Below are 23006 nucleotides of genomic sequence, written 5' to 3' on the forward strand. Positions count from 1 at the left end.
AAAGCCCTGCAGTGCAGCCACACAGACGTGATAGCGTGTAGATGGATTGTGAACACAGGATATGTATTGGGCGGGTCATGTAAGAGTTGGAATTGAACTGCTCAGTGCTCTCAGGTGGACATGAAAATAATTCAACAGCCTCATCCCTCACCAGAGGAGCGGTGTTGCTGCTCCTCTGAACAATATCAAGAACACACTCATTTGCAGTTTTCAAGGGACTGTTTCTTCCTTAAAGGGCATTTCCAGTAAAAACTGTAGAAGCAGAAATTGAAACCATATTCCTGCAAAACCGAACTTGTAAAATCAAATCCATCTGCACGGCGTGATACAAAGGGGAAGTGAAAAAGGTGTTTTTTGTAACTTTGGAAAAACATGAAAAAAATCCTTTGCGGAGAAATATGAACTGAATGTATTTTTTTTAAAGAAAATGTGAATACATATAATTTATAATAAAGCTTCTTTGTCAGTGAACGGAGACGCACAATGTGGAGTTTTCACTTTTAACAATCATTTTTTATTAGCAGTCCCAAGAGGCAATGAAAAAAAAACTCAAAGAAATAAAAGGAACAGAAATCAAGGACACAGTCAAGATGGTGGGCCAATCAGAGTCAGTGAAGATAAAGACGGAACAGAGGGCTACACACACACACACACACACCGAATAAACACAAAAGTCACATCATTAAAAAAGGAACAGAAAGTGATAAATGAAGAAGACTGAATTTTATCTCATGGGTAGTATGTGTGTGTGTGTGTGCGTCTGTATGCGTGTGTGTGCATGTTGGCTGATCCCTCTGTTCCTCAGCAGAAATTCACCAGGACCGACCCCACATTCACACACCCACACACACACACACATATACTGTACACACTCTCCTACCTCACACTCACACACATCAAAAAAGCCAGTCAAGGCATCTTCCCCTCTTCAGTAAAAGCCATGATTTTATATGTTGGCTATTCGTGACAGAGAAACCAACCATCGACAAACCACGGATGTTCAGGCAGATCTTTAAAATTGTTATTTTCTATTAATTCTGTACAGATTATATATTTTATTTACACACTGAACATCCTCAGTGCGGAGTTTGCAAACATTAACTGATGTCCATTTATGCGCTGTCGTTCTGTGCTCATTGGTCTGCTGGAATTCACTTTCTTTTTTTAATTTTTTTTATACAATTTTGGACATCAGAACGTCTGATAAATATAAAGTCTGCAGCGCTTCACATCCTCATAACAGAAACTCAATCCCATCGCTGTGATGCTGAGATTGAAAGTTTGCACTCATCCTTCTTATTCCTTTTATTCGGTCTCTCTTTGCTGCATAGACTTTGAACTAATGAGCGCTTCCTCTCACAACAGAATCATGACAGCGACTTGAAACACATCTGGGTCATCAAGTGAACAAACATCTGAGCCAGATGTTTGCATCAACAACGGAAACTCAACTGAAGCAGATTTAAACAAATCTGGATTAAACCAATGACTGTAATGACCCAGCAGCCAACTTGTGGACACTACATCAGCATCAGACTCCAGTTTGAGCTGTTAATGTAGGCTTCAATCTGGATGCCCACACCTGGAGACAGCAGGAAATTACAATTGGCAGCCCGCTCTCATTCCTGGGGGCGTCAAATGCCGCCATTTTGTCACGACCCTCTGCGTTTGATACCGACGCACAAGGTGCACTTGACACACAGAGCAAGTGCACCACAAGTAAGCATGACAAAAGGATGCGAAGGGAGGAGGTTGGGGTCAAACAAACAAAGGAGTTTTCCCCTGGGAGGCCTTGGGCCGTATCCCACGTGTCGTTAAGTTGCAATCGACCTCACAACATTAACCACGTGTTTGCCGGTGTTTAAGACAGAGGCCGTAATGGAGCCTCAGCTGGGCGTGCCACCGTGTTGACAAGTAAAGCCAAAGGGGGTCTTGACAAATTGTCCGTATGTGACGAGTTGGAATGAGAACGGGTTAGAATTGGGCAGTGGGCGACTAATCCTCTCACATCAGGAAAAACACACACGCGCACACACTATGGATGATTGGAGCAGCATGGGGAGGACGTACTAAGGCATGATTAAAGGGGAGAAGAGACGGAAAGAACAGCATTTATTTAATTCCATTTATGTCTTGGTATGTAGACGTCCTTCACTCTAGTGGGATTCAATCATATAAAAAGTGTTTGCTATCAGAGGGTCATTAATGCACCCAAAACAGCCGTTCAGTGCTCATAATACAGACAGTACACCGACTACAGTCAACATCAGCCGTCCCCGTCACTCACTCAGTCTGTTGCATACATAATTGTTCACTTGTGTATATACATTACCCTCCCTCGTACGTTATTATGCTCCTGCTGTGTTGGAGCCTTAGGTTTGAGGCAGAGTAAAGCTCTATTAACATCAGACTCTCTCGTTCTTTCTCTCACACACACACACTCACACCCACACACACACACACACACACACACACACACAACAAGATCTGCCAGCTGGTCTCTCAGCTGACAGACAGCAAAGAGAGCTTTAGTTTATTAGGTTTAAAAAAAAAAAAAAGATAAAGCGCTTTCTTTCACGAGGAAGGTTGAACCCGGGGTGGTCAGTGTTTGGGTCATACGGGTGAAGGTGGGGTATCTGGAGGCCTAGCTGAGAAGCTGGCGGATCTCCTTGTGCATGTGACACAAGAAGTCCACGTATGACGCTCCCCCGCTGGCGCTCTTGTCCTCGACCAAGAAATGCCTGAATATCAGCTCCGCTCTGTCTTCCTGTTTCACCACCATCAGCTGCGAACAGGAGGAGAGAGAAGTGTGAGATAGATAGAGAGAGAGAGAGAGAGAGAGAGAGAGAGAGAGAGATAGAGAGATAGAGAGATAGAGATAGAGATAGAGATAGAGAGAGAGATAGAGATAGAGAGAGAGAGTTTGTGTGCATGTGTGTTTGTGTGTGTGTGCAGGAGGGGGGGCCGGCTATCAAACCTTGTGTGTCCACAGAATTGAGTACCAAAACACTGTCAAGTAGGGCTGCAACTAATGATTACTTACTAACCTTTCTGTCTATGAAAAGAAATCCAAGCTTGGTATAAGATGCAATGTTTTCAAGCCCATTGGGACTTGTTTAAAATCTTTATTCTCTAAAAATATAAAAAATTATATAACAAAGCAAAAACAAGCAAAGCCTGACATTTAAGCAGCTGAATCCAGTGAATTTGCCCATTTTTCCTTGATAATTGTTTTAAACAATTAATGATTATCAAAATAATTGCCAATTAGTTTTCTGATGTAGTTTCAGTTCTACCGTAAGCACATACCAAATCTTACACATACCATGTCTTACTAACTTATTTTAGATCAATTATTCCCTTATTTATATCTGGAACTTTTTTGTTTCAACACCATATTTACACATCTCCCTGTTGCTTTCTATTAAAGTGTGTTTATATTCCTATAAGTAAGGCATAAAAAAAGCATTGTTTAGATAGTGATCTTGAAACAACGGTATCGGTATTCAGCCCTGAATAGGAAAGAGAAATAACAACTGTGTTTTGACTTTACTGAGGTAAAGAGAAAGTTTACCTTCATGTATCGTGATCGCTGTGCTCTGAAGGATTCGATGATCTCTCGGAGTCTCTGAGAGAAAGGGTTGTCCAGCTCTGGCAGATTTGCCTGAAACAGAAAAGATATACTTATGATGTGTTCTGTAAGTTTCACATGACAGTGACCAGAAAAAACTCATATACCACTCTGACGAAGGACAGAGAGCAGAGAGCGTTTGTGGAATGAAGAGGGGTATACTGGAGAAGAGTTCGTACGGCCTTCCCTCACGAACACAAACCAGGACTAAACTGCTGGCAGCGGGTTCAGTCCGCTAAGGTCAACACACATTAACATGGAAGCACGTCTGTTTCCTCTCACCAAGCTCGGCTCTATCTGGCTGAAGCTCGGCGTGCCGAAGATGTTGAGCAGCAGCTCCTGCTGAGCGCTGGCTCCCACCCACAGGAAGAGGTGAAGTCCCGTCTCCAGAAGGTAAACGCCGCCTTTAGACAGCCGCTCCTCCGAGTCCCTCACCGCCACCGGCAACGACCCGCTTTCCAACTTTGTCTGGAAAGTCCAAGAGAAGACACAAACTTAGATGAATATGTTTAATGCTTTTTTCTCTTATTCACAGTTTGGACACTAGAGTGTGCAAAGCTTTAAACAAAAAAGTTGAACCTGGCTCAACTGTTGCAGTAACTCAACATCAGCGGGCGTGGTGTAGGCCGATGCAAGAGCACATTTCTGGTAGATTACTAAACGTAACAATGTAAAAGCCATATTTCTATTTACTTAGTATTAATGCGTTACTTCAACTGGACTAATATTTCATTGTCTCACCACCACTGCCTTAAACAACATGCTGGTGTGTCGTCACACGGCTGATAACGCTACAGTGCTGCAGAGAATATACACACAGTACAGCGTTCTAATGATACAAATAATGGTGATGAAGGAAGCTCAAAAACATCATCATGTCTGCTTCTTTGTTCTACTAGAGTATAATATGCAGATACATTTTCATCTGGTTTGATAACTGTATTATTCATAACACAGGTGAAACTTCATATCAAATATGAGCCTGGCCTCTTTGAACACAGAAATGCCATCTTCCACCCTGCTATTCACACAGGTGATGCTGAGTCTGTCAGGGTTCAGTGAGCGTGGTGGGCAATGGTACCATAGAATACATGACTTTGTGTTGCTCTGTGTGTGCGTGTGCGTGCGGTCTCACCAGTGGCAGCAGGCGGGGGTAGAAGAAGATGTGGCTCTCTGTGACGTCCATGCAGGTGATCAGCTGCCTCAGGTAAGCCCGGTCGTCCAACGAGACGTCGGCTCCCGGCAGCAGCACGTCACTCTTCAGCACACAGTTCAGATAGACCGGTAGCAGCTTCATACACTCCGGGAGGATCAGCTGGAAAACACAAACACACACACACACACACACACGTTCTGTTATAGATGCAAATACGTAAAGTGTCACTAAATGATCTGTTAATATATAAATACACATGCTCTTAATATTGAGGGAGACGTGTCTGAGTGTCTATCAACAGTACGCTGGGGGTTTTCAGTACCTGACCAGCTGATGAGGGGCTCGCACAGTTCTTCCGGTAGCACGCCAGAATCTGAGCGCACTGGTTGATCAGAGTGTCTCTCACTGCCTTAGTGGTGTTGTTCATGAGGCCTCGGAAAGCTGCAACACACAAATAAAACACAAAAAAAGAAGCATGACACTGATCCCGTACAGGGAACCAATTACTGCTGGCTTTTCACAAATTCAGAGATGCAAACAGTTCACCATTTTTCACCTTTCTTTTATCGTGTTGATGGCGAGTAAAGGATGCCCTGCTTCAAACATTCATACCAGCAAGCTTTCAAGAACAGGTGCAGCTTTCAAATTACGCTCTGCTGGAGCAGCTGTGGGTTTACTCGATGGTATTTTTAGAAAATGTAACTCCATTTCACCACTCACACCTCATTCACGCTTTTAGAGTACAATGCTGAATATTGCGCGCACTTATACAGTAAGAGGCCCTGAATAACAGTGAAAGAGATATTGTGCTGTGTGAGCCCGTCCTCACCATATTTGGAGAAGAAGTTGATGATTGTGTCGGTCTCACAGTTGCGGTAGAGGTCAGCCAGCTGAGAGCAGCAGTTGACCGCCATGTTGTGGACGCGGAGCCGCCTTTGGCCGCTGCAGCTGGTGTACAGCACAGCGCACTACAGACAAACAGACATTCATTTCTTACAAATGAACTTGCTTGGGCAGTGTTCACAATTTGTTCTCACCTTTTTACTTAATGTATTGTTTACCCATCTAGCTTTGCATTAACTGATTACGGGTGCACTCAAAGCTAAGACTATACCAGAATGGTTGATTTATAAACTATAAGTATGTATTGTTGCACACCTGCATGAGTGCCCCTGTCTCCTCGCTGAGCTTGTCATCGTGTTTGAACTCGACAGTGACGGCCTTGTCACAGTCCAGGCCTGCTAGCTCCACATCTGTGGTGTTACTCATGAAGAAGGAGCCAAAGAAGTCTGTCGCCCGGATACCTGCGAGGAGAGGAAGGCTCATAACGTCACTTACAGATCTCTCGGCCTGACTTTTTTCTTCTTCTATTTTTCTGGGGGAGAGCCTCACCTGTGCTGGTCCGCACCCTCATGACGGCATCAAAGCCTACCAGCTTCTGAACGTCTCGTCTGAGGTCGTTCAGGAATCGCTCCCTGTCCGACTCAGCCTGGGACGAAGAACACAACCATGGGTTAAACGCAAAAGGTACGTTACACAGTAGTACATGATAGAGCTGGTATTTCAACAAATGCTATTAGAGCATTATGGAGAAACGCAGGTTGCCCAAATATACTCCACGTGTGAGAAAACCTGCAGCAGATTCAGGAGGAGAGTCATTTTTCTCTCACCTGGAAGTAGGTGTATTTGTAGACAGAGCCTCCGGTGGAGACAGGAACCACCCCTAACGTGGCAACGTCCACATACTGGTTGGGGAAGAGGAAGAGATCCACACAACAGCCCTGTGCTACACACTCCTTAGCCAGCGTGTTGTAGAAACCCACCTGGGGCTGAAACAGAGACTGAGGATGAAAGGAGAGAATGGGGAGTCAGTATGGAGACTTTTTGCTGATATAAGTCGAACTTTTGTGTCTCATGTAAATGAGAAACATATATTAAAGGTAAGCCATACAACAGATCACTTTGTAACAACACAAGTGAATACAATAAACTTGTTGCACTGGTGTTTACCTTCTCTTTATCCGTTCCAACCAGCTTTTTGTCTTCTCTGTTCTTAAGTTTTCCAGGAGCCTCTGCGATGGGCAGAGAGGTGTGAAACACAAACAGCTTCCCTGAGCAGTCTGCAGCCTGAGAAAACGACACGCAGCAACACACAAATCATCAGGCACGCATGTCAGCAGACTGTACAGACTTGGTGTCATGTGTCCAAATGTGTTAAGGCTGGGTCAAGAGCCATCGCGCTGAGTCTTCCTGCACATTCTTCATTTCAGGGTTGCAAATCTTTGAGATTTTGGCTGCTGCGTAGTTTACAAAGGGTGACATTTATATCTCAGCAAATGTAAATTTGTTACGCGAGGTGCATTTAAAACGGGAAATTAGCCCTTTACAAAAATGTTGTGAGTTAAATTATTCTGCAGTCTGCAATAAAACTTTGAATTACAGTGACCTAGTAGCCGAATGGATAGTGTGCATCACGTCTAGCCGCAATGTCCATGGTGAAATTCTGGCTGTGGACGTCTTTGCCTTTATACAATCAGCTTTCCAAATGAGGCAGAAAAAACTTACTTTACCGAACTATTTTCTTTAAATTGAAAAAAAACCAAAAACAGTCCTGGTTATATTTGGACACAGTGGTTTCACACTTTCACACTGATCTGCAGGTGGCAGTAATGCGCCAAGAGACAGAGTAATGAGGCAACAGTGGAGGGAAGAACAAGACTCCTGCCAACATAGATGTAAATGTTGCAGATTAAAAAAACAAAAAAGATATTTTTTATTCGGAGGAAAGAAATGCATTCAAAAATTATATTTATAAATGTTTCAAGGCCTGAAAAGACTTTCTAGACTTATTGTGTTTATAGACGTATTGTAAGTGTAATATGTGGTTACCTTAAGTGCCTCCAGACCTGCCTGGATGACGGGTCCAAAGACCGTCTCTGTCTCCCGGGTGTCTGCGAACATCTCTGGGATCTGGTCTAGTAAACTGGAATACACAAACAATGTGTCAATAAACCTGATCCACTCGTCCGTCCGTACACACTCTGTGTATTCGTATTTGAAGATTGGTCTCTTCCCACCTCTCGATCACTAGCCGGCTCTCATTCACGTTGACCAGGAAGCCGTCGAGCAGGGGCACAAACATGTCTGATACATCTGACACCACCAACATCTGGGGCTGGGCCAGGCTCGACTTGACGTTGTAAAAGTGCAACACCTTGTTGTAGGTGACAAAACCCACCCGCACCACGGAGTCCATTTCTGGGTTCTCCCTAAATCAAAAACAGAGGAAGCACAGGATGAAATGGGAGAATGGTCAAGCTTGCATTTCCTGACATAAGCTTTTAGGAGGAAACGCTCCTCCTTATTTGCTCATCTCTGATTCTCTTTTCTTCCTTCCTCCTCATTTCATTCTCATTCATCCTTCTTTGCATCATTTTTCTTTACTCCAACTTCCCTTCCTTGCTGCACACTTCATTCCTTCCGACCCCATCCTTCATTTTCCAAGGGGTGCTTTTTCATTATGCTAACAGGGGTTGAAGCAAGAATTGATTTGTGAGCCTGAAAAGTTGTCCAGGAGGATTATATAAATTTCAAACTGCTCTATGCCTGACATCAGGCATGGTGCCCAAAAACTTTACACCCTGTGCTAAATTATGCTTCCTCACGGCCTCTCTCCTTCCGTGACCCTGAAATCGTTCCCCCTGCGTCATCATGGAGGATCTTTAAATCCCTTAAATGCACCTAAAGGTCATGGGGAGGCTTCTGGAAGAGCTGCGAGCAAAGGAAACACATGGGTATCCAATGCACAAGTCTTCCATCAAGTGGCATGAGGTACAACAGCTGTACAAGCACATAACTCTGTCCTCCCATCTCTCTCTCACATCGGGGCTGGGAGGAGCCAAGACTCTTAGAAGGGAAGCGAGGAGAACACTTTAGCATACTGAAATGCACCCCTTGTCTATTCCATCTTTCCTCTCATCTCTCCTTCCCTGGTTCTTCCTCCTCCTGTTCATCACTTGTGTGTTCATGTGAGTACCTGGGCAGGTAGTCTAGGAGAGTCTTGAGTTCCTGGCAAACGATGTTGACCATTCCGCTCTTCACAGCGTTGTAGGACACATCGATGAGGAAGATGTAGGCTGGAGGCTGAGGAATCTTATTGTTCTGTTAGAGACGAACAAACACTGCGTATTAAGACGTGTGTGAATAATAGAAACATATTAACAATACAGAACGGTCAGCCGCATAGCATTAGCTTGGTGTATCAATAAAAAGCATACAGGTACTTTTTGATTTTTAGTTTTAATTACTTTGCAAAGAATATATTGTAATCACAGAGCTTGTTGTGCAACGTGTTGTCTTTAAAAGCTACTTAGCAACATTGAAGGCCCATTGCTAGACCCCATGGTTCGCTACTGCCTTCTAATGTACTAACCCTGTTTACCAGCGCGTTTGTTACACACCAGGAAATACAAACAGAATGCCTACTATTCTATTGGCAATGGGAGAGGAGTCTATTGCCTATTGTTTTACGCGTTTACCCCGTTTAAAACATGCATATGAATGCTAATTTTGGTGGAAAGGGTATTATAGCGTTTGATTAATCTTGAAGTCCAATGAGCAAAAGGTTTGTTTCCTGCAGAAAGGACTTACCTTACAGTAGTCAACCGTGGCCAGGAACTCGTAGCTTCCCAGCGAAAGCTCCGGCCTGTCGTAGCAGTCCACCCTCTTACCAGTGTGGTCCAGATGCTGGAAGTAATGTGGAGGCACTATGTGACAAAAGAGCATGAAGGACAGGCAGATAACATCAGTACAGTGCGTTTAATAAAAAACAAACAAACAAAACAAGTTCTTATTCATGCACAGACACAAGCTCACCCTCTGTGACACAGCTGCAAAAGCCACACTGGAAGCGTCGACCTCCCTCTATGAACTGCATGTACGGACACATGTAGGCCTTGCAACGGTTGCAGCGGATTGGACCAGCCTCGCCGTGGTCCACCAGGTACGGAGGGGTCTGATAAGAGATGCAATGAAAGGAGTGAGAGAAGTCTTGGCCAATAATCTGGATATCTGGATTACTGAAACAGGAGGTAATGTAATATTTACACCGTGTTTTATATAAAGTGGGTTTTTCCTGCCAAAAGAATGTAACGTAAAACTACTCCAGATGGATATTGGTTACACATGTGATGAATGCATGAAACGAGGTCAGCCACTCCCACCTCAGACAGATTATCCCATCGACATTACAAGCAACCTGTCATGAAAACTACATATCAGACGTCGCCCTGAAAATTAATTTTTTTCAAACCTGGTTAAGAGTTAAAACTGTCCAATTGTTAGGAAATCTCAGCAGAAGATAAAGCTGCTCTGTGGAAGTTACAGATGAGTGAGAAGGAAGCTTGTTGTTGTTCAGATTAACACTACTATCTAAACAATATGTCTCTAAATGCCTGCTATAATTTACCCAAGCCCAGGGGGATTTATTCAAATGTCTTGTTTTATTTGGCTCACAACCCAAAGATAGTCAGTATGGATCACACATGATGCAGAAAAGCATCAAATTATCCCATTTGAGAAGCTAAAACCAACAAATGTTTGGTATTTTTGATTGAAAATAATAAATAAATAAAAGAGGAATCAATTATAAAGATAGTTGCAGACTCATTTTCTGTCAATCAACTAATTGTTGCAGCTTGAAGCGCTGCCAACAACCTCAAGCATAATAAGCTCTAAATATTTCATACGGAGCTCTTTTGACTGGCAACCTGTTCCACTATTAGCCAACCAAATACTATATATCTTGCATCCTGCATGTAACGTCAAACACTGAAACGAAACTTTCTGATAGCTTTCCGGATAACACAGTTTATGTCTTAACTCCAGACAAAGCTAATAACATTTACAGGAGAGAGTGGAGAGAGGAGTGGAAATCGCTCACCTCATCCGGCGGCAGCGTGGCGAGGGGCTTGATGACGGCAGCCAGAGGCACCTGAGACTGCTTGGCCATATCGGCTGTGCAAGGCATATTGTAGGCCGTACAGCGGACAAACCTGGGACTGGCGTTCCCTAAACACAGACACAGATTCTCCATTTTCATGATTTGAGTTTTACTGTTAATTGGTTGGGGAAAGAAAGTGATCTTAACGGTAATTATGTGAGATTTTGATGAAAAAAAAAAAGGCCACAAGTTTAATTTCCTTAACCCTTTTGGGAGATGTGAGTGAGGAGCTGCCAGATGTGAATGTGCTCGAATGAAGCAGAACCTACCTTGGTCTTTGACCTGGAAGTTGGTGGTGACCAGCGGTGGGACCTGACCTCTGACCCCAGTGGTGAAGGGCTCTGTGCTCTTAGCTTTGTCATCCTCTATTACCTGGATCTGAAAAAGGAGTGAGGGGGATGATTTACATAATTGATACACGTTTACAGCATAAATACACACATGTAAATTCACCATATATTGTCCCTGGATCTGACAAAGTCTAAAAGAGGAACATTTAACACACATGCAGGAGACCACTTCCACGCAGCCCTTACACACACACACATCTGCAGCTACTAAACACCCACTGAAAACCCATCAACATCTGTGGATAAAACAAACAAATCATAGTCACATCATGACAAATCCATGCTGAAGTATGTTGTGTAGATTCACAAATATGACAAACTGACTTAAAAAACAAAACTAAATGACATCTCCTTGGGAAAAAAGCACAGGATTGATCAAGACATGCCGTTTATGAAAGAGCTGTGGGTGAGTCAAAACATCATTGCATGCAGAGCCCAGAGAGGTTTCAAAGAGGTGGCTGTCAGAGCATTATGACTGACAAACCATAAACACTACTTTCAAGATGTCAAAAACTAAGACAGGCTGCCTTTTAGTCCTGATCAAACACACATAAACGGTGAGATGGGAGTAGGAAGTAGGGACGACCAACAAGATTATGATGCAGTGCATATGATGAGAAGTAGAGGGGGAAACTGACAAAGCCATAAATGTTTAAGTTATTGCTTTAAATAAAAGACATGTCTTTGGGTAATGTCCTTAAAATTATTAGTTTTCTGAGAAAGGCCAGAAAGTCCTCATGACAGTCTCTAAGACACAAACTTAAAGGAATAGTTCAACATTTTAGGAAATGCGCTCTCTCCGCTGGAGAGCAATAAAGGTGTATCTTATCTTAGTGGTGCTGGTCGGCGTACTTTGTTAGCTTTGGACAGAGCTAGGCTAGCTAGTTACCCCTGTTTACAGTCTCTATGCTAAGCTAATTTAGCTGGCTGCTGTACAGATATGCGAGTTATCAATCTTGACTGCCCCCTCACTTTCCTGTCATTTTTTCCCTTCTGAATTAGTTTAAAGTTAGTTTTACAACAATGAAAAGCAAACAGAAGAAAGCATTTGTAGAAGCATTTCTGACTGCGTTTCTGGCACTTCTCTGGGAACAGATGTGCTTCCAATTTATTAAATGCATCAATCCGCACAGAGTCTGTAGTAATGACCGTTAGCTGCTGCACAGACTACTGAGAAGGGCAGGGACGTTTACGGAAGACGGAGACTGTGTGGACTGGATGACTTTAAAAAAACAAAAACATTTGAAGCATTTGAGTCGGCCCTACATTTCCCCCAAAATGTCCAACGACTGCTGTTCCTTTAAAGAATGTCATTTACACTAGTGTGTTTTTTGGGTATTGGTGCATGAATATATTAGATGCTACAATGGATCTATGATACATCTAAAGTGTCTGTGTATCCAGTCCTGTTGGATAGGAATGATACTGGTGAAACACATTAATTAGCAGGGATGACTGACCCTTTAACATAATGCACAACTTTTTCTCATTTCCAACAGGAGCAACATCTTTCACACTGTGACTATCACTGACTTTAAGAGGTTAGAAGGGAAGAGCAGGGGGTGGAAGCCAGGGGGTTAGTGCAAGTGGGCAGCGAGGACAGGATGAAGCAGAGGAAAAGGCAGGCACACAGGACACTTACTGGGCTGGGGATAGCGTCTGGATCTATTCTATGTCTTGATTTCTGCACAGCCGGCATGTCAGACGCTTGCTTTACATTCAAAAGTTTGTCCAGCAAATTGTGCAAAACAGGACAAAATAAATAAATCACAAAGAGTGAAAATATAAAAAAGGAGTGTGAGAAGAGAGAACTCAGAGAGACTACGCTGAGTAGCAGGCAGCATTGTTGTTATTCAGAAAGAAATGGATCAGTAGAATTGATAATAGATTAGTGGTACTGTAGCATATGACAGTCGAGGGTTAAGTAGATTTAGACTAAACCAGCCTGTTTGACACACATGCTTAGCAGCTCTAAATGTAAAGACGGCTACAAAAGGTTATAAACAAAGTTAAAATATTACTGTTAAGACTCCTGCGATGCTAGATCTGGGCAATATCAAGATAAAAAATAAAAAACATGAATCAATGAAAAAAAATTGGAAAGACAGAGCTGGTAAAAGCCCCATTAAAACTCTCTTTTTTAAAAAAAATAGAGATTTGGTCTAGACGGCAGCGTTAAAAACAGAATGATGACAAAAAATACAACATTAGCAAATGTGGTGTTATACTGAACTTCTTTGAATTGAGATGTGTGACTAATTTTTTTATCACTGTCAAAAAAACAGCACATTATAGGCATCATAAAATTAGACTTTGTGCTGGAACAGTTGTTTTGATTTTCTTTAGATTGTACAGGTGTATTTAATAAAGTTACACATTACTTTCAACCTCACATTTACTTTAAAACTAAGAAATTTACTTAAAAAGTATATGTGTGTTTGCATCTGCTCACCGGGCTAGGGATGGCATCTGGGTCAAGTCTTTTCTGTGCAGGGGGAGCAGAAGCAGGAGCCGGTGCTGGTGCAGGGGCGCCGTAGTTTGGTTGCCCGGGATAAGGGCCTGCATAGCCAGGTTGAGGGCCTCTTACCTGCCCAAAAGCACCTGAAGAGAACACGAAAATAGCTTAGTGATGGAAAAAAACAACAGAAATCTATTTAGCTTCCACTTAGGGGCCATCTCCTCACCATTCTGCTGAGGAGGGTAGCCTCCCTGCATGCCGGGCTGAGATGGAGGCTGCTGCATCGGCCCAGGAGGGCATGGTCCTGGAGGCAGGTGGTTACTCTGGGCCATGGAAGTGGGAGGCATCTGAGCTCTGGGAGGAGGGGGGCCTGAGTGGTAGGGAGATGGCTGGGACTGCTGTTGGGGTGGCATGGGGCCTGGGTACTGGCCAGAGGACACTGAAGTTGGAGGAGGACCAGGAGGAGGAAAAGACCCAGGCTGAGAGGAAGGAGGGGGTGCCCTAGGTGGGAAGGAGCCCTGGGCATGGGGAGGTGGCCCGGAGATGAAGGCAGGCTGGCTGGCGGGTGGAGGTGCTGAGGAGAAGGGGGGCTGGGCTGGAGGGAAGGAGTGCTGTGGCTGGGACACTGGGGGAGCAGGTGCTTGGCTGGGTGGAGGCACAGGACCCGAGTAGGAGGAGGGAGGAAATGTTTGCTGAGAGGAAGGAGGTGGCGGTGCAGGAGACGTGAATTGCTGTTGAGAGGTAGGGGGGAGAGGAGAGGTGAATGGCTGTTGAGAAGGAGGTGGCGGGCCTCCATAGTATTGCTGAGAAGCTGCAGGACCGCTTGGAGGTGGTGGTTGAGTCGGGGCGGAGGATGCTGGGGGAGGTGCTTGGGTGTAAGCGGGTGGGGGTGCGGCTGAGTAGGCGGTAGAGACAGGAGACTGGGAGCTGTGAGGTGGAGCTGAGGAGAAAGCAAAAGACAGAGGGATTATCTCCAGGTGACATAGTCTATGATACATGCCTCTGCAATACTCACATTTAAATCTTTGTTACTTTTCCTCCCTGAAATCCCGGGGATTTACTTTTTTTTTTTTTAACGTTTTTAAGGTATAACCTCAGCTACAGTCAAAATGCATTGATCATATTTCAAGCAACACTAAATTTCCTAAAAGGAGAAATATGCATAAACATATGGCTGTAGTGATACGGATATTTTGCACAGCAGTCTATTTGGTTTACGTCTAGAACGTAACTTATTTTTTCTGTTTTCCTGTTATCATATTTCTCTGGAAAAGGAATTTGTTTTTTATGTGTAATCCCAGGATTCCTGGGATTAAACCCTAGTCTCCACCATGCCATTCACCCTTTACATAATTGTTACATAACATAATAATCAAGTATAAATCCAACCAAATTTACCATATCCTGGCCCTGCAGGCGTTGGAGGTCCAGAGGCGATCTGCATCCCAGTCATCTGGTTAGTGACCTGCTGCATTGGAGGCTGGGGCCCGTAGTGTTGTTGGGGATAGGGGGGTTGTGGCCCTGACAGGTTCACAGCTCCCTGGTTGTATGGCTGAGACACAGCAGGCCTGGAAACACATAAATGTTTCAGAGTGTGTGTGTGTGTGTGTGTGTGTGTGTGTGTTCATGCACACGAGTAACCGTGTTACAGCCAGTTATCTACAGTAAGCTTTAGTAAGATTAAACGTCATGTAAATGAGAAACCTGGTTTCTGTAATCGTTGTAGAGGATTAGAGAACCCTGGTTTCCCTGTCTAGATTTCTCCTGGAGAAAGCGGATTTCTTCCCCATGTTTTTGAGTAATGCTGTTTCAGATAGTCTTCTTACGTGTGTGCATGAGCAAGACAGAGATTTCACGTAGCAGCAGAAAAGCTGAGCGAAAGGACAGATCATAACAGATCAATTCTCTGACTTAAACTGAAACGAACAGAAAGTAGCCTCTAAGAGTCTAAAAACGTGAACATCTGAAACACACTGAGGGAAGGACTGCCTGTCCTCTCACTGCACCGTCAGTCTGCTTCAACACAGAGACCCACAAAAATAGCCTGGACCCACTGACGCTGCATCTTCTATCCCTAACACAGTTAAATTGAGAAAGCCAGTTTACCAAAATACTGTTGGGGGTAGAGGTTCTCCTCTACCTCTCTCCTTATTACTGACCTGCCGCATGCATCTAAATGCAGTAACCAGGATACTACAGTGCATGTTGACGCACAGGTTAACAGAATCTACTTTTGCAGTACCTGGCCTTATCTTGAAACTTGATACTGGCACATAACGAAAAAAAGAAATCTGAATTTTATTCATGACAACTGCCGTCTATTACAATTCCTACTTTCTCTTAACACACACGGCATAGAGTGTGTTTTTGAATTATTTGCGCTGGTTGGTTTAAAGTAAAAGTTAAAGTTTATAATAATTTATAACAAGTGAACCTCGAGTAGGAAATTAAATAAGTGTATGTAAAAAATGCCATCCTAGTCGGTTGTGTCGTTTTATTTGCGAGTACATTTTGCAAAGACGAAAGCAATGTTTTAAAAAACTCACTCAGGGGAATAATAAGGAGTGAACATGTAATTACCTGGGTGATGCCTGTGTCATAGGTGGGGGTCCATTCTGCATGTTGCCTTGACTGTGACTGTACTGATTATATGGTTGAGGCGCTGAGGCTGGAGGGGCTCCAGAAGTGGGGGGACCCCTGGCAGGACCTGAAGATGCAGGGACAAAAGATTACACACATACCTGCAAAAAGCATAATCCTTCTTACGACAAATACTCCTGAATTCATTCTGATACCAATCTTTCTGATGGGACGGGATTAGCGCAGCAAGCTGAACATGGCTGAACGCCACTGTGGTGCCCGAATACATTTTTAGAACCAACTGATTACATTGCCAGATTTTTCCTCTGGGGTTAGGAGCACTGTAACTAGGCTAGCAAAGACTCGGGGTCAGTTAAATCCGTGGGGCCGATGTTCTGATGAAGTTTGGAAATAAATACCAGACATCTGACAATATGAGGATGTAAAATCTACATAAACATCTTGCATTTGCTTTAACTGTTTTCAATTGCAGTCATGAGAAACTGTTCACATTGAGAAAAAACCCCAAAATAAACCACTTTATCTCCTCTACAGGACACTGACAACAACAAGTGTGTAAAAAGGAGACAGACCAGAAGTTGCGGAGATTGAATTAAAGTGTAGCTCACATTTCTAGAGCCCCTTTCACACATGCACTGCAAACCTGACTAGACATTACCCGGCGGGGCTGTATGTGAGAACGCAAATGTCAGAATCAAGTGGATTTTTAAGTGAGCCCGTGAGTGAATACAGCCGCTCATTCAATAAGAAAGGTGATTTACACACAGTCGGCAACAGAAATGTCTAACTGGAGGGACGGCAAGGTTCAGGAACTTCTGTCAGTGAGGACTAACAGCGAAAATTGTCAAATTCAATGAACAGCAAGAGAACCGTTTATGACCAAAGAATGACCAAGCTCTGTCCGTGGCAGTGTAATCCCCTTCAAGTTCCCCATAACCCTAACCCTAACCATAACCCTTATCTATACAGGCGTCTGGACCTGATGCTCCTGACATTGTCTGGGGTTCACAAGTGAAAACAGCGTAGGTAATACATAAAAAGATTGGTAATAAAACGCTTTATAACTGGCTGGCTGCTATTCTGAACAATCATTGGCAGACTCAAAAGATCGCCTTGAATTGTACTCTGAGAAAAGAACATGGCAGAAAGAATAAAGTCTGTCGGTCCAGAGAGGCAGGGCTCAACACTAACTTTTAAAAATGGTTGCCAGGCAGGCATCAGCTTTTGGTTGCCAAAACTGAAAATACAGCCATTTTTAGTCACCTTATATTTTGAGTAATGAAGATACTATGCAGTTGTAGGTCAGCATCATGGAAATGTGACATAAAAGCTTTATTACAGAAACCGAGCAAAATGATATTCACTAACTTGGTTCCACAGTGAAACAACTTGGTTTGCTTCGCCACCGTATCGAAAACAGACGCCGGTGCCCACGCTAATAAACGCAGCAACATACGTGATGTTAACAGGTTGACTAACAGCAATATTTAAATATTAACAAATATTTATTTTGGTGTGCACATTTTGCTGATTCCCTTGTATATGTTAAAAAAAGGCCAAGAATTTGATGCCAATTTCTCAAAATGCCGGGCCCAGGGTGGCAACTGTGAATGTTGAGCCCTGGGAGGATTCAATGATTGCAGAGCATGCGGAGTGTGAAATGAATAAGAAAAAAGAGAGGAGGCAGTTACCTAAGTCAAGAGGAGAGGAGAGGTCAGAAACTGGGTTGGCAACCACAGCCTTAGAGGGAAAGCTTGTGAAAGGAGAATAACCTGAAATACAAGAGGGAAAGAAGGCAAATACAGAGATATGTCGGGAATTGCTTAAAGCAGTGTGAGTAAATGAGAAGGCAGTCAAGATCCAGATTAGTATGTCAAGGCGCACTGCTGCTCTCACACATACATGAACAATCACACGGCGAGAAGGACGTACGTAGGACACTCCAAGGTTATGTCTCTATGAGTGCATCACAGCTACCTGGTGTCTCTCCTTCTCACTCTCAAGTCACACACTTATACGCAACCTTGTCCAGAAGCTGCATTTTACCTTGTGGTGGAGCCCCGGGCTGGTAGGCTGAAGCAGGGCCATTGTAAGGTGCGCAGGGTGTGGGGTATCCGCCATCCAGGGGCGGGTAGCCGGGCTGGCCGTAGCCAGGCTGGGGCTGGCCATATGGAGAGGCCATTGGAGTGTGCTGGTTTACATTCATCCTCAGTTCATCCCTAAATCTGGATACAATAGTGACACAAAGAATTACTCAATGTCATTATTCAAGACTAAACTTGTTCAGCCTAAACAGAGATTTCACCACCAGGACGCCTACGGTGTCAACGCCTGTAAGACAGGGGTGTTATTATTGACAAAAGCTGTTGTGACAGCCTTGGGTTCCCCTGGTCCTGAAGAGAAAGGCTTTCTTTCTAGGAGCAGGGAGACTCTGCCCACACAGAAATCATCTCCCCATGTGGGAAATGTGGACTACAGACAAAACTATAGATGAACACAGTGCTGAAGACGCCGACAAGTGCAGCTACAGTGACAGCTCCGCCTCCACTCTTCGGAAAGAGAAACATTAAGAGTTGGTGTGACAGTGCTTTGCCTTTAAGGCGGATCATCGGGAATTAATAACAAATTTGCAAAAACCAGTATGCAAACGGTGCGTCCTCAAACTTTCATGTACGTGTTCTAGTAAGAATCTTAAAAATAGTGAGCAATTTAAAATATTGCTATTCAACATAAAGGGCAAACTTTTCCGTTTAAAATAGACAGAGAGACTTTAAGGCAGTCCTCAAAGGGCGTACAGGACTTCAACTGAATTTGCTGTTACATTGCACCTGAAATAACAAACAGAAAGTGTCATGCAAAACACGTAAAGCCTCCACAGCTCTCAGCTCCACAGTCTACACGTTCCTACAGCCAGACACAAACCAAACTTTCTTGTCAATAATTCCTGGTTCAGTGACAACACCTTTATTAGCTTTTTAAGTTTACCTTGGCCACACCCCACGGTTTGCACCTCATACACTCACACAATCAGCGACAATCGCTGCTTTATATGAAATGAGGTAGAGATTAAATACCTGATACTGTAAAGGCAGTATGTAATGTCTACTGGACACATGCATGTGTCCGAGTGACGTGTTTACAGGTCATGAGAGGATCCCAGAAGGTCATGTGGTGACCTAAAGCTTCAAACTTGTGAAAATAAGTAGAAGCCCATTTGTACCTCCACATCAGTTTACTGCCATCGGTACGGATAAGACATTTGGGGAAACTGTGACCTTTTATGTGAAAGAAATTCACTCATAGCAATAAAATACATATGTACACGTGCAAGTTTTAGCAACACCGGCAGCGCAGTCATTATTATGACTAATTGAGCTATTTGTGACAGAAAAACTGAGGCTGACAACATTACGGTTGTCAAAGCACGTTGTCTACAAATGTGTTTTCTAACATTGTTAATTAAAACTGGAACTTTTACACGTCTTTAGAGGTGTTTAAGTCTGTTAGAGCTACTTGGAAGCAGGCTCTTGATCTGTAATTGTACCTGGACAACTTCTGCCTTCTAGTATGTCTTAATTTATCTTCTAATAATGATGACAAAATAAAACTGGAACCTTAAAGAACTGGAAAATACAAACAGAGGGGGCAGGATTACCTCCTCCATATCACATGTCAACTCCCAACCTTACAGAAGTTCCCGAGTGGCCTTGTGTGTTCATTTGGCTTCTGGAGACTTAAGCATAACATATATGACAGCGTGATGAGTATCACCTAACAGACAAACACGGGCTAAGCGAGCGGGGCCTTTAAATAATTCAGCAGTGCAGAAATACAATCACTGGAGCCGCACGGCTACTTCTGAGTATGTCGGGGCCTAACTGAGTGACCGACACCTGCTCACATTTGAGGAGCCTGGGGGTTGTCAGTTTCAGGAGGAACAGTAGAGAACCTGTCAAAACTCACAAATTCACTTAATATTGTTGAATAATAAACGTATGACAGTAAAGTCAAACGCCACTTTCGTAGGGGGTTAAGTGTGATAGCCGCAAAGCTAGCGAGCGTAGCAGTGTGCTAACGGAAACAACGTTAGTGCCGCATTACAGTTAGCTCTCTAGCTTTCGTTTACGTTTACACATCAACCAAAGAAACTCAAAACACAGAGCCTGGTTAACAGGAATTGTCTAACTGTTACGAGTTAAACAAATGGGACGAAGCGGAACATAGCAGCTTTGATTCAACAAACTTCCTGACGGCTAACTTTAGCTTGCTAACGCTAGCAACCAGGCAGCTTGAGTGGTGATGACAGCAGCAGCAGTGGTTTCGATCAGCTGTGTGACTAAATCGCCACAGCCGGGGGAAAGCTAATGGTAGCCTACTAGCTGAGCTAAGTAACCTCCAGCTATTTTAGCGAGGCTAGCCGTGCTAATAGCATTAGCTAGCAGTAGCAAACGTAGCAAAAATCCCCGGCTCTCATGTCAAAAGCCGGGCAGAGATGTCACACATCGACTGGTTTCAGATGGAAACATACCTCCAAAGTGTTGTAAACAGTAAGGCTAGTCTCTCCGCAGAGCAAACTGTGAAACCCGGTGGCCGACAAACTGTGAAACCGATGTCGTCCCGGGGTGTTTTCTCACTAATCCCTTCTCGGTATCAGAGGCGGACATTCAGCGGAACTGCTGCAGCGCTGTGCCACGTCCACATCCGGGACACCGCAGAGCGACTTCCCCCACATTCACCGCTCCACTGTACCGAGAGCACCGCACTGGACCTGGCACTGCGTGTGACGTATGGACACTTATTGACGTTTAAAATAATAATAATAAAAACGATTTCCGCTTTCTCTATTTGTTGAGAAGGTAAGTTACGTAATGCACATGCAACACTTTGGAAATCATACTTATACTACATATTTTACGCACAGGCCCAGTGATGTTTTCATACTAGGTTTGCCATTGGCACATACTCTTGGCTCTTAAGTTTCCATTAGGCTCAGAGCCAATATGGCTAATGTGATCATCTCAGTCATATATCAAATACTTATAATCTGACAAGAGGTGGCCAAGTGAATTGTGCCAAAGTGCAGCACTAGAGCTGCAGCAGTTAACCAATTACTTGTAAAGGTTAAATATGTAGAATCATTATTAAAAGTTAAAAAATTAAAGAAAATCACCCACGGGTGTTTTGAGGGGTACAAAATGAAAGTATTGCTTTTCTATAAAAAACATTTTTTTAGTCTGAATTAATATTTCAAAAAAATTTGACGAGTTTGACAATGACTTTCTGTCACATCTGTTTAAATTGTAGCAGCCAATAGCAGCTGGCATTGTAGGTCGCCAGGGTTGTTTGTTGTTGTGTGCAGCTACTGCAGGCTGGCCCTGGTGAAATGGAGTCTACCAATCCTTCAGCAGCTGAGTGACCGGAGACGGGCAAAAACCAGAGTCAATATAGGCCGAACATTCACTCCATGGACTGAGAACGCACGCCCAAATGGCTACATTTCTCCTCGATCGATAAGCTAACTTTCATGTTTTCTTAGCTGTAATGGTTAACGGTAACTGTCAGTCTAATACTTGTTTTTATGGTGCGATTTTCCGGAGGTGATGGGTTCAAACAGACTCAACAGACTCCAGTCTCCTGTAGACTGCTGGGCCGGGTCTGACCAACCTGGCAACCTGAGTGGTGGTATTATGTTCTGTTGTGGCGACTATGATCTTGAGACACTAGATGGCGGTGTTCTGCTCATTCTCCATATTCAAACTTTAACTAACAAATTAATCTGCAGCTATTTCGGTTTGAGTAATATTTAAATCCAAATTATAGGATTCCACTTTTATACCCCTCTATATCCTTTTATACAGAAAACTGAATATCTTTGAGTTGTGGACAAAACAAAACAGTTGAGGATGACAACTTGTTCTTTGAGAAACACTGATCAACATGGTTCACTATTTAAAGTTTAAATGACAATGAAAATAATTGTTAGTTGCAGCACAAGTCAGCACCCAATGGGGACAGGCTACACCAATATACGGCTGCCAGATTGGGCTATGTTTTGGTGCTGCAATCTAGCAAAACCAGATGAATCTGTCAGACTCATAATATGCATTTGCAAATAGTCTGGTGATGCCAGGCTATAGGTGCAAACTGCTCCACTTAAATAGGACTTAGGCCTAATACGGGCCCAGCTCCTCATGTAATCAGGTCCGATTTGAATAATTTAGGAGGCTAATGATCAGAAACCTGACATGAGTTTGGTTAGAAGATCAGATTTAAGCTGCTGTTGGGCGAAGTCATTTTGGCTAACTAAGTTATGTAATCCTCTGCCTTAACTCTGCAAAATCAGAGGTGTTGAAACTGATGAACAGCAGCCTGAGAGCCAGTATTCATCATTTTCCCCATCACTGCAGAACAGCTTGCCAACATGAAACATGCCTCTAATGTACTGAACAATTTTGTTTTAATGCTTTCTTTGTTAAATTTTGCTCCTTAACAGCTGCAGGATCAACTCCATCTACTACCCACTTGCCAATAAATTGTAACGAAAGTGAACCAACTGAAATTCCTAACATATTTCCTCCTCACCCCCTGCGCTTTAAATTTGAGGGGTCGTTGGTGGATGAAGACAAATCTTTGATCCGGATCTGTCGGCCAGACCGGCTGAGCTGGGGGTCAAAGAGGGAGTGCGGTGGTGGTGGTGGTTATTTCGGGACGGTATATCAGCAAGCATCCCGTCCTGTACAGTGCTTGGAGAGTGACATGGCAAGTGTTGAATACAAGAGAGGATGAACACACACACACACACACACACA

The 23006-nt window shown here is 43.6% G+C and overlaps 1 protein-coding gene across 2 annotated transcripts; it reads right to left on the reverse strand.

The window, feature by feature from the left end:
- Nucleotides 1-491: 491 nt before the first annotated feature.
- sec24c (SEC24 homolog C, COPII coat complex component) lies at nucleotides 492-20867 on the reverse strand. 2 transcript variants are annotated; one of them, XM_083933225.1, is made up of 24 exons: nucleotides 20726-20867; nucleotides 18244-18422; nucleotides 17889-17969; nucleotides 16177-16303; nucleotides 14995-15164; nucleotides 13823-14536; nucleotides 13591-13739; nucleotides 11058-11166; nucleotides 10729-10856; nucleotides 9663-9801; nucleotides 9438-9553; nucleotides 8824-8948; nucleotides 7865-8056; nucleotides 7677-7770; nucleotides 6798-6914; nucleotides 6458-6628; nucleotides 6180-6276; nucleotides 5946-6091; nucleotides 5617-5755; nucleotides 5110-5228; nucleotides 4767-4946; nucleotides 3914-4099; nucleotides 3575-3664; nucleotides 492-2785 (listed from the first exon to the last, which is right to left on the reverse strand). In XM_083933225.1, the coding sequence occupies exons 2-24, from the start codon at nucleotides 18401-18403 to the stop codon at nucleotides 2645-2647; spliced, it is 3690 nt and encodes a 1229-aa protein (XP_083789351.1). In that variant the 5' UTR covers nucleotides 18404-18422; nucleotides 20726-20867; the 3' UTR covers nucleotides 492-2644. The 2 variants fall into 2 exon arrangements, with proteins under 2 accessions (XP_083789351.1, XP_083789352.1); XM_083933226.1 differs by lacking the exon at nucleotides 17889-17969.
- Nucleotides 20868-23006: the final 2139 nt, after the last annotated feature.

Source organism: Echiichthys vipera, assembly GCF_963691815.1.
Source record: "Echiichthys vipera genome assembly, chromosome: 18".
Classification (NCBI taxonomy): Eukaryota; Metazoa; Chordata; class Actinopteri; order Perciformes; family Trachinidae; genus Echiichthys; species Echiichthys vipera.